Below are 12562 nucleotides of genomic sequence, written 5' to 3' on the forward strand. Positions count from 1 at the left end.
ATACCCGTGTGCCTTTCCATGTGTGCCCCTTTTTTAGGAACAGGTTGCCCCAGGATAGTAGAATGACCCCCTTCCTCCTGGCCTTTAGAAAGTCTATTAAAACATGGCTGTTCAATCAGGCCACAAGGGCTCGAGGAATGGAATTTTTCATTTGGGGGTCACTGATTGTAGTATTCTTGTTTGGTTTGATTTGATAAGTTGGTTAAGATGGGCTTTCGGTTACTTTTTCTTCTTTTTTCCTATGTATTTGTGGCTTGCTATTCTTTTATATCACTACATTAATTGTTTTTAATCTGAATTTATGATGATGGGAATTGTAAGATGCTCAGAGTCAGCTTTGACTGGAACAGCTCATAAACCTTGTAAAATCAGACACACATACAAACAGAATCTCCTTAGGAAATGGGAGCTCTTAATACCGGGCATATGCCTGCATAGATGTATCACTCTGAGAATTGTCTTAAAGCACCAGTGACACCCACAGGGGGATTAGAAGCCACAATTCAGTCTCCTGACTTTATGAATGGCCATAGATGATATCACCAGAAAGCTTTAGGATTATGTAGCTGTTGGGTGATCCCACGAAAGACACAACTACTTTAGGGTGTTAGAGAAACATACTGCATTCATGCTTCTGCACAATCCAAAACATCTTTTGGAGACCAAGACCAGTACTCCATCCACCTGGTAAGGATGGAGCTGGAATATTTGGCTTTCCTCCTCCTCCTCCTCCTCCTCCTCCTCCTCCTCCTCCTCCTCCTTTTAAGGTGAGAATGGGAGCTGAAGATACTGTAGGTATGAAGCTAACTTCTACTTCATTTTGATCTCAGGCAGCTACAGCTGTACCACATGGCTTCACAATTTCCTGGCAAGAGACACCATGGCAGAGGAAATATTTTACCAGGATATGGAAAAACTAAATTACACCAACATTTAAATTGTCACTATTTGTTGATTTGGGTTGAACTTGTTTATAATGTCAACCTACAGCCCTGTTGTGCTTTATTATTTTCATAATGCGTGAAATAACATAATGAGCTTACTCGGAGTCTGAAATGAAGCAAGTTGCATGAAGTTCAAGAAACCATGGATTATTCCCTACTGGCTAAAAAATTTGTAGAGTTGAAGTCCAAACATCTGGAAGGCATTAGGCTGCAGAATGATACTGAACAGTGCGTCTAAAAAATTACCTACCCGTGGATGTTTCTGCAGCTATTTCCTTTTCTTTCATTTTTATCATTCTTATTCTGTTATTTATCCATATAGTCAGTTATACCTTGGCAAGAGAAATGGATCATGGAGAGTGGACTAAAGGGGATAGAATTTCCATATGTTATTTCAATGCATAAATGCAAATGCAGACATAATGACTGTAACTGAAACAGAAATATCATGTATCTCTTAGTAAGGAAGAAGGCAAAGTCTAGGCAACTTCAGTGTCTGCTGAACCTAAATGCTAAAAGTTGATGGGCAACTTTGAAATCCCTTCTTATGGATCTGGAATTGAAAGACTATCAAACAGAAGTTGGTTCACTATACAATAGGACATGTTCTATCCAGATGATAGCAAGAACTCCAGTTCCAAACTCCATTTTTAGGAAAGCTTAGTTTGTCATTCTGAAATAGGATTAGTCTCAGTTGGGTGCCATGTCAAAAAGGTAACACTTTTTAAGAAAACTTTTAAAGCAGATTATAATACTTTATAGGGCAGATCTTGGACCTTATGTGAAAAGAAATACAACATCTCCACAAGTAGGAATAATTCTTACTCCAAGAACATTTACTTCCAATGACCAGTGAAGCAACTAAGATTCTAGTAAAGCTTATTATCAGGCAGTTTGAGATATTAATCACTTTGGGTTTCTGTCTGTTTCAGTGCTAACTAAATTTTAAGATTTATACCAGCTCTGCCAGTTATCTAGCTGTTCCTGTTAAAACAATGAATCTTTTTGAAGGCTAAGAGTTATGCAAAGCAAAAAAAATGTTTCATTGTGAATGTGGCTATACCCAGGAAGAAGATATAATACACTGTTGTCATTTTTAAAAATATTAATCTTTGAGGAAAGAGATTGATATCATTCCTGCTTTCTTTAGTTTGCCACCATTTATGCATGCTGCTATTTTTAACATTAATGTTTATTTTTAAAGAGTTTATTAGGTAGCCATATTTACCTGTGCTGCTGAAAAAATGAAAAATGATATTCTTGCTATCTGAAAAATATGCAAAATCAATGCATCTGTTATGTCACACCAAGCCCACCAGATGGCATAAAGGAAGGAAGGAAGGAAGGATCATTTGAAGCAAATTTGTGCAGTCTAAGGCATTATTTGTTATTCATATTCACAAGTTAACACTGGAAGTCATTCTTTGGTTCAAAACACAGCATTCAATTGCACTCTACATGAATTATGAAACCGTTACATGAAAAAACACTTTAATTCACCTATTAGGAACAGTTCAAATTATTTAATTGGCTTACATTAACTTGATCCATAATTTACAGTGCGATGGATCATACACAACGTATTGCTGTGGCCAACAGCAGGTGAAAAGATTAACAGCATAGTACTAAACATCCAGAACTAGAGGCAGTAATTCATATCACTTTTTCAAGATACAGAGGCCTTTTATACCATCAATTTCCTTTTTCATCAGTGCATTTTGTGTCCAACAATGTGGTAAGTGCATTATTTTGTGCTTTGTTGTTTTTTTTCTCCTAACGGCTTTATAGGCAAAAGGGTTAGTATTGCTTTTTGTAACTGTTTAAAAATAGTAAGGAAGCTGCTCGTGGCACTAACAAGGCCTGTGTGATTTTGGCAAAAATGAAATTGAACTCCATGTACTGAACAGCCAGCTCAAGACTCTCTTCTATTCTTGACATCTGGGCTCACGGGATCCTTGTAGTTTGAGATTCAGTAGAGTTTTATACTTACCACATACCTGATGTCCTGGCATCTCTGTCTTGTACATGCAGCACACTTAAAGCCTATTCAGTTTGTGGGCCTTGGGTTCTAGTTGATGATGATGGGCAAAAAAAAAAATTCTCTGGGGCCATATGTTTCACTTGTGAAGTTTGGCACCAATCTCCTAGAACAGATTTCCATGAACTACAAATGGACAATATGAAAAATCCGATGTAAACATATGTAGGGGAAAATCCAAAGAAAAATAGTGAATAGCTAGTGAGAAAAAGCTAAATACATAGTGGTGCAGACTGTGAAATCAGAAAATGCTCTGTATTCTAAACAATGTACAACAGGAATTGTGGAATGCAAAAATTTCATCTAAGACGGTAGATTGTATTTCCACTAAGCTATGAGATGCTCTGAATTCAGTGACAGGGCATGGTTACATTTTATTTAGGTCTAAGTGGCATGTCTTTTTCTTAATTCAAAACACTACAAAACAGAATCCAGCAGAATGGCTTTTCTTAAAAACAGCAGCCTCGTTTCACCATGAAACCTATGTACATGTTATGCTGCAATCACAGAACTTGAAACTGGAGCAGAATTTCTGTATTAAAAATCTTAGGTTTTGTTTTCTCCCCCCAGAAGAAATAAGGACATTTCTAGTCCTTAGTGTGCAAAGGCAGATTTAAAAGTCCTTGTAAGTAATGCCAGATAAAAACCACAGAAATTAGAGTAGATTAAAAACTCCCTCTCTCTCCTCCCCGCCCCCTTCCCCCCCACCCCCCACCCTTATGTGCATTGAGAATAGCTTAGAACTTCATTGTATCTGCATAATGGACATACCAACAATTATATGAAATGAAATGAAATGGGTTGTGCAAAAAGAAGCAAATATGTAAGTTTGTTTAATATGCATAAACTACACTGTTTGCATTGATGTTAAAAGGAGAGAAAATGTTGTATCAAGAAAGCTGACTCCTGCAAAGCATGCCCAGATCCAGCTCTTTATTCACTTAAAAAAGAAAAAAAAAACTTATAATACAAGCCATTGCTTAGGATCAAGCTATCAGTAGAGATGGATATGGCCTGCTTGGTTAGGCTTTGAACAGTGTTCTCTCCCAAAGTCAGATATATTTAAAAAAATAGTTATAAAAAAGAAAAATATCAAGAATCCGGTCCACAATAAAACACTAACTACAGTTAGATAGTATATGGCAGTTTCATCCAACCTGGTGCCTCCAAATACTGTCTGGGAACATCTATGGTGGGCATCAGGTTGGAGAAAGTAGATATATGGCAACAACAGAATGTTCGTTGGCTACTGAACTTGCAGTATCTGCTGTGGATGGGCTGAATACTCATTTCCAGATTATATTGTTTTGCAATCTTCTTAACTTGCAAAAAATACCAAGCTGATTAAGGTTTCTTAGCAATAAAAGCATTCAAATTTCTAGTCCTACCATGTGGATACAAACATTCTTAAGTATTATCAGCATTCAGGTAGTCAGTTTGGAAAAAACTGAGTCACTGTTGAGCTGAAAAATATTTTGAGGTTAAAAGAAAAGATCTTTCCATTACTTCAAGTCATCTTCTCTGCCTCTAAGAGATTGGCAAAGCTGAGAACAGGTCCAGGCCCCACTCCCACTGTGCGGCTTCATTTAGAGCAGCACAGTTGGCTTTAGTGGTTTCAAGGAGGTTTCGTAAAGGAAAAATGGATGGCAGCTTGTGGCTTCTGAGCCTTATTTTACCATGACTTGATCACCCTTTCCCACTAGCATCCTGAAGGCTTATCTGCTGTGGGTAGCCCAGAGTTCCTGAATATATAAGCAAAGCTGACCCAGACAAGGGAGTCAAACACTTCAGGAAAAACAAGGACTGTGGGAGTATTAGAAGTTCTTATCTCATGACATAAGCCCAACAACTACCCCAGTGTGACTCCCTCCCTTCTCCTCTCAACTTCTCTTATATCACACTTCAGTCAGTGCTAATTCATAAAGACTACAGCTAAATTTAAGGCACTTCATTCTCAAGGAGATATGATTCCATGCTATGGTGTAGGCTTATTGCTTGCTCAACTGGTTAGATTATACAACCTCTGTATAAAATATTTAGGCAAGATAATAATACAGGTGCCACTACTGTGATTGCATAGGCCTATGCCAGAGTAGATAATGCACAGAACATGCTCTTACAACAACACTGTTGCATGGTTAAATCTAACATTGTTGGGCTCAAGACATAGTCACCTGAAGATATAGTAATGTTTTCCAACACGGTTGCTGAAAAATGTAACAGGGTATGAAAGAATATAGCAACCATATTTTCAACAATATTACTATCACTATAAAAAGAGCATGTTGGGATTTCCTCCATGCCCGGATTTTTTGTTTTATATTGAGCTTTGTTTTGTTAACTAGATTAAATCTGCATTACTATTTAAACATCTGTCTGTGTCAAAACATTCCTTTCAAACAAGACTGTAATATACAAAATAGTCACAGAACCACTCATGAAAAGACAGGTACCTGCACCAAAGCTTATACTGAAGTTTGCACAAAAAATGTAAAACAATCCATTCAGTGGGGTTTGCGTATGTGCCTTCCAGTCAGTTTTTCATTCCTGGAGACCTTCTGGATAAGTCCCTGCAGTTTTCTTGGCAAGATTTCGGAAGTGGTTTGCCCTTGCCTTCTTCCTAGGGCTGAACGGAAGTGACTGGCCCAAGGTCACCCATCTGGCTTTGTGCCTAAGGCGGGAGTAGAACTCCCGGTCTCTCAGTTTCTAGTCTGGTGCCTTAACCACTACATCAAACTGGCTCTCTTTCAATGGGGTTTAAGCTGTCAAAAACTTGATAGCTTAACTAGAGGCATTTTCTTATAAATATATTTTTTTTAATTATTCTGAATGAAAAGTTAAATCAAATAATTGAAAAATTAATCTAAATCAACTATTTGTACCATGCATTTTTTTAAAAAGGGGAAATAAAGTTTTTATGCCCCATTGTCAGAAAAATACTAAGTTTGTATTATGAATCTGAAGTCTTAAGTCTTGTATTTTTAAAACATAAATTCCTTGCCATTATTACAAGTAATTTTTTTTGAAAAGGTGAGACATAGTTTTGAAGAATGCTCACTCAATGTATAATACTTATAATAATACAAACTTAAATGTCATTGAATTTTTAGAGGTCTCTCCTTTCCATTAAATCTAGCTTGAACTGTATTTAAAATCAGTTTCTGTACAGGTAACCTGTTGATACACATATTTTATCTATCACCATGGGAAAGATTATATGAATTAATAGATACTGTATATTTTTAAAAGGAGGCACTATTAAGTCAACAGAAAAATAGTTTTTACAAAGCTAATTTTCTTTTTGGTTTCTATACATTCTTCTTCATTTCACTTCCAGGTCACTTTACTTATAGTTATACTGAAGTTTCATCTTTAGTGGATCATGGACTTGCTGATCTGTAGATTTCTATTGCTTTTGAGAAGAGATGAAATCATTTGGAGTTCCTTGATGAATCTAGTTCACAGATACAGTACTATACTTTGGAAGCACTGGTAGTTATAAAACAATATACAAGTCTCTTCAAACATTAAAAAAGTCACATACACCAAGCTATCTGTAGACTTATATTAAAATATTAGGAAAAAGAGAACAAATTACTTTAATCTACTGATCAAGAAATGAAGAAGTTTGTGAGAGGCCTGTCTAATGATATCCACTAACAAGCATGGTCAGTATCCTCCATGCTCACGCTGCTCCGTCGGCTGCTTGTTTTTGAAGCCCCAGGAGATACTGATGATAGGAGTGGATCAGTAACTCCAGCAGGAGACAGAGTATCATCCATCAACATATCTTCCAGTTTAGATCCCATTTTGGTAGGGACAGCATAAGTGCTTGGAGCCGATTCTGTCACATTTGCCAGGCTGCCATTGAAAGTGATGGTGCCATCAGTAAGGTCAAGAGTGGTTGTGGAAGAAAGCTCAGGGTGATGTTGCTGCAAGATTTCCTGGCTGCAGTTGTCAAGGATGGGCTCTTGTTTGATAAGCCGGTTTACCATTTCTGGAGAGCAAAGGCCAGTAGATGGGATGATGGAAAGCCCATGTGCTCGGGCCTGCATCTCGAGCTCCTGTTATGAAGATCCATGAAAAACAAGAAATGCTTTTAAAAGAATGGCAACTTTAGAAATGAACATTTTTCTTAAAAGCAGGCAAGCCCTCTATTCCAAACCCTCTCACAACTAATTAAATTGTTCATCCAATATATGTTTGTTTCTAGACACGAGCTATGAAGAAAGGGCAGTAGCCAAAATGGAAACTACAGGACAGCACACAGGGAAAAGAAGATAATTATTTCCTCTCCACCATAATGCCAACATCAAGAAATTGCTATATACTCCAAAAGGGAAGCAGCTTTGGGTATCTGTTTCAGAATAAGCAGAAGGTTGGTAAGCTTTCCATGCAGTTTCCCCTCTTCACTTGGTCTTGAAGTGGGCCAGCATGTTCATTATGCTCTCTACTGTATAAGCCTGCTTCCTGGGTGGTTAAAAATTGCTCTTATCACTGCCCCTAGCAAGTGGGGAAAAGGAAAGATGTCCTAAAGCCATCATTTATCTTGAGGGAAAATGCCTGATGTACATTTTCAGTGGCCTGGAAGGGAAGGCCCAGTAGTAAAGATACCTTATTGTTAGCACTATATACATGAAACCACTCTGTGAAGACTTTTTTTCATGATCAGGGCTTTTTTTTTTTTTTTTAAATAGTGCTTATTCAGATTTTCTAAGAATGGATAGAAAAGAGAAAGGGGAACACTCAAACTGGAATAACTAAAGTGCTAATAGCAAGATATATTTGCCCCCTTGTGGTAGAGAAAAACGTTTTTGATAATCAAATTACTTCCCAGTTATTATAGTTAACAAAGTAACCTCCTTTTATCATAAAAGATTTTATTTCTTTTCCCTAATAAATACATTACATCCATATTGCAACTTTGAGACAAAATATTTGGCTGCTAAATTTTCCAACAACCTTCTTAAAGAAATCTAGCGTTTTACATCAGACGCAAGCCTTAGAATTTGATTGAGGGGGAAGGTGGGTAGGAATTCTATTCCTTTTAGGGCACTGAACATCAACATGTTATCTAACCTTTAGGCAAAGTGCCACTAAAACAACCAAGCCTACTAGGATTTTGTCTCAAGTTTCCTAAGTAACATTTAAAGTGACTGTTGCCACAAGTATGACTAATAGGCAGTCTAGAACATGAAGAACATATCTGTAGCCATGAGGAAATAGGGTCTTGCTCTTGGCCTGACCCTGCTGTCATGTGCATGGCCAAGTATCAATTATGCACCTTGAATCGTTGCAAGATGAAGAGCATGCCAGAGTAATTTTATGTGCTTAGGCACAGAGGTACCTGATAACTATAGTTCTATGGGTCAGATGAAATTGGAATCTGCGATAAAATGAAAACTCTCATGTTTCATTTATAGTCACACAAAAGGGAGGTCAGAATGTTCAGCTCTATGTATGTTTGTGTTCACAAAAGTTTATAATCTGACTTATGAACTTTTGCACAGTTATGAATAGATAGAATTACCCCAAAAAAGCTTTTATGTGCTTATGGTCATTGCTTCCAGACTGATTAATATTCTAGAGCCATTCCGGAAACAAACCATGATTACATTATATAGTAGCAATTATAGTATTACTTTTCATTTAGGATTTTTATGTTCTGTCCTTGCTTCAAAAGAGGTATTAGTTACCTTGGATAGAAAAGGGTGATATAAATCAAATTAATAAATAACCACACAGCTTGCTGCCTTTATATATTAATTAGCAAACCTGTATTCTGAGCAAAAGGTGTCTGTTAGCATGTTCCAGTTTCTTTTGTCTGTTCTCTAGCTCTTTCGTACGTTGCTGTTCTCTTTGCAATTTGCGAATGTAGTCCACAGAGGCTTTTAAAATAGTTCCCTTGTTCCAACGCATGTCTCTGTAAGAATAATCCAGATCATTATGTCTATAAAGAAACGCTGCTCTCAGCAGGTAGAGGCACCTGGCTGGCTCAGAAGCTGAGCCAGGTCAGCTAGGGTGGGAAGTCAGAAAGCTATCAGGCTCCTGGTAGCAGCATCAACTAGAAGGGATTCATACTCCAAACAAATCTCACTGAGTTCAGTTAGATTTATTAAGCAAGAGGTTCAAGGAAGAACACAATAATTCCAGCAAGTACCTACTTTCAAAGGAGGAACCTATATATAGGTGAATTAGGGCAGGATGCCTCTTACTCTTTTTATTGCACTCTTTCTATGTAAAGAGGAGGAGGCTGCACCTGTTGATTGTTTTGGTGATGGCTGACCTCTTAACCCTCTGAGAACCATTTCTCACGAAAAAATCCCGGAAGAGGGCAATGGCAAGCCATTCCCATATTGTGGCCAAGAAAACCACATGGCTGCCAAAAGTTGAATATGACTTGAGGGCTCTTTACTTTAAGGAAGGACCATGGTGATGAGGAAGTGCACAACCCATAAAATTGCCATGCAAAAACCACATTCTCCAAACATACGATTGAATAAGCCAGAAAACAACAATAGTTACAACAAAAATAAATATTAAATTTAGCACAGGAGGGAAGTGGCTGGTTCCTTCAGTAGCTGGTAGAATACGGTTGTGGTTACACACAGAATGCATCACTCTGCCTTGATGCAGAGATGTACTCATGGTGCAGAAGCCACTTTGGCTAAGGGAAATGCTGCAGCTGCTTTGCCAACTACAAAGAGGGTCCAACGAGTACTTCACTTTTCCTGGAAGTGAAGCACGCCTCCAAAGAATTGCACAGTCCTAATAACTACTTCATCATCATCACCACCACCACCATCATCCTAGGGAAGGACTCAACAGGTGGATAAAAATGCCAAATCCAGTCTAAACATCTGGCTGACTGTGCGACCAACCATAATATGCTAATTCTAGGGGGGTTCCAAATTGTTAAAAACATTTAAAAACAAGGGGGAAAAGAAAGAAAGATGGCAGAAAGGACAACACTGGATGTGAACAAAGTTAAAAAAAAGGGGGGGGGCTTCAATCACCCTTGCTGAAGGCCTGGGTGAAAAGCCAGGTGAAAAGCCAGGGCCCTTCCAAAACCAGTAGGGTGCAAGCTATTTGAATATCGGGAGGAACTTCATCCCAAAGGGCAGGCACTGTTACATGAATAAAGTCTTTGAGAATGTGTTTGGTTCTTCCCAACCCACTCCATAATGCATAGAATCATTTGCTACTGTACATACTCCATCTCCTCCCTAACCCTAAGGGGGAAGAGAAGGTGCAGAGAAATGGGAATGTGGTTAGCACACAGGGTAAGTCAACAATACCTGATCTTTCAAGCTTCTGGGCACATTTTGAAAGTACGTCATAAGTGCTCTTAGAAAATGTCTACCATGGGGACAGCCAGTCACAGAGCACTGATTTACTAGAAAGCCCTCTACCACTTCAGCTTATTTCTCCATTTTTAGGGGCAGATGGGCACCTTTGTAAACAGCATTGGCTATAGCAATTCTTCATTTTTATTTTCTGAGAAACTCTAGGCAATATATTTGAGGGTCAAAAGCATTCATGGAAATTAAGAGGCTTTTCTACTAAATAGGGGAAATGTCCACTCATTTCTTAAAAGCAATGTACCTTCTTATAATAATTTACTATATACTTACGGGTCATTTGACTTGGGTATCAAAGTACCAAGTTCTTTTATGCGATCATTAATATTGAATCGTCGTCTTCTTTCAACTTTTAAGAAACCAGTATAAAATTAGTAATCAGTAACGGAAGTGAACATTTGGAAAAGGTAACAAACCACCCATTAACTGCTCCCTTAAAGGAAAAAAAAAGACAACACTGTACTTTCTTTAATTCAGGTAAAGAAAAATACTCTACAATAGACTTATCAACATGGCACCAACTGGGCATAATAAAACCTTTAAGCCACATCCACAGACTCCTAAAATTAAATTAGAACCATTTTAATTTTGTTTGAAATTATTATTTTTATTTAAAAATTGTCTCATCACAAAAGATTTCAGCCAAAACATATAGCAAATGCCTTTAGAGAATAAATAAATTGAAAGCTCCTGAAATAATAATAATAATAATAATAATAATAATAATAATAATAATAATAATAATAATAATAATAAAAAAAAATCTATGGCCTTTTAAAATCATTTAAATCTATATAGCTAGATTTTTGTTACATTAAAGATCTGGAGAAGCCAATAATATTAAAGAATTTTGCTTAGAAATTCAGATTAAGTATCGTATCTAGATGGTTTTACAATGAATATATTTTATTATTTACATTTATTTACACAGACTTAAAAAATGCCCTACTCCCAGCGACTCTGGGCACATTATAGCATTAAAAGCCAGAACAATAAAATAAGAGAACAAAAAGATGTGCATCCAGAAAAGAAACCATACCAAACAAAACCAAATCTTACGGGCGCTCACCACCATCCTACCCTAAGGTCTGGGAGAACAACCAATTTTCAGTACCTTCTGGAACATCATCAGGGAGGGAGCCATATTATACTTTTTTAGATCAACCCTTTTTAGTTACATTTAATGAGATAATTGAAAATTAAAAAGCACAAATAAGGGTATCAACTAACACACAAAATATTTAAATTTATATAATTCATAATCAGTTCTTAATTTTGGGAGCAGGGAAAGCCTTTGGTACAATGGAACAGTAGAGATATGATTGGGTTAACCATGCCAGATTAAAATGGTTTCCTACTGGTCTTTACTATTTGTGTTAAAGGGGAATGATAAGATTTTATATATTGGCTGGATAGCGTAGCGGTTAGAGTGCTGCCCTTTGATGCGGGACACTGGGGTTTGAATCCCAGCTGGTACCTACCTTACCAGTAGGGGTCCTTGGCAAAGACCCCGTAATACTTCACCTGCCTACTTTGGATATGAGAGTGCCATGAACTAAGAGAGTCATGCCGGGTCAGACATTGCCCAGATTAACAAGGTCCACAGCAGAAGTTGGGGAACCAGGACAATCTGACAATAAGTGGGCTACTGGAATTGATGGAATGCTACTACAGCAATAGACCTAATGAGACAGGACATATGAAATGTATGAGGGAACTATGGATGGACAGAAGACCTACGTCCACACTAACTGAGAAACAGCGAGTTATCCACTGCTTCAATAAAGTGGAGAGGAAGCTGCTTTCACAACTTGAGATAGACCAACTACACATTATGTCCCAGACTCAAGAACACCCAGAAGAACAACTGGATGTGCAGCCACCACCTGAAGCTGGAACATCATTGCCACCCTCTCCACTACAGAGCACAGCAGCTGATATGAGCATAAGATCATAGTCCAACTACTACAGTCAACCCTTGAGACCAATTAGCAAGGCTCAGTGGAGAGGTACCATCAGATAGTATGCTAGAAGATGCCAATACAGCCCTCACGACAATCTCACTACCACCATAACTCAAACCAACAAACTGGTATATGCTACAGTCACTGTAATACTGGAGATGTTTGGTTACATGATGAAGAAGAACAGTACGTACCCCCTCCCTCTGGAAAATGAGGTTGGGGGCTAAGATCAAGGCAACTCAGAGGTTAGTCAGC

General features: G+C 37.8%; 1 protein-coding gene across 7 annotated transcripts in view; it reads right to left on the reverse strand.

The window, feature by feature from the left end:
* Positions 1 to 3697: 3697 nt before the first annotated feature.
* MITF (melanocyte inducing transcription factor) overlaps positions 3698 to 12562 on the reverse strand; it is a 150945-nt gene continuing 142080 nt past the window's right edge. For all 7 annotated transcript variants that reach the window (XM_088134350.1, XM_088134351.1, XM_088134349.1 and 4 more), the window contains 3 exons: positions 10617 to 10692; positions 8758 to 8905; positions 3698 to 7046 (listed from right to left, as the gene is read on the reverse strand). In XM_088134350.1, coding sequence (XP_087990476.1) covers positions 6639 to 7046; positions 8758 to 8905; positions 10617 to 10692 — 632 coding nt within the window. In that variant the 3' untranslated portion in view covers positions 3698 to 6638. The remainder of the gene's footprint in view (positions 7047 to 8757; positions 8906 to 10616; positions 10693 to 12562) is intronic.

Source organism: Python bivittatus, unplaced genomic scaffold (assembly GCF_059951505.1).
Source record: "Python bivittatus isolate LINGU-HERP-01145 unplaced genomic scaffold, Pbiv_v1 ctg000080_np1212, whole genome shotgun sequence".
In the NCBI taxonomy this organism is placed as follows: Eukaryota; Metazoa; Chordata; class Lepidosauria; order Squamata; family Pythonidae; genus Python; species Python bivittatus.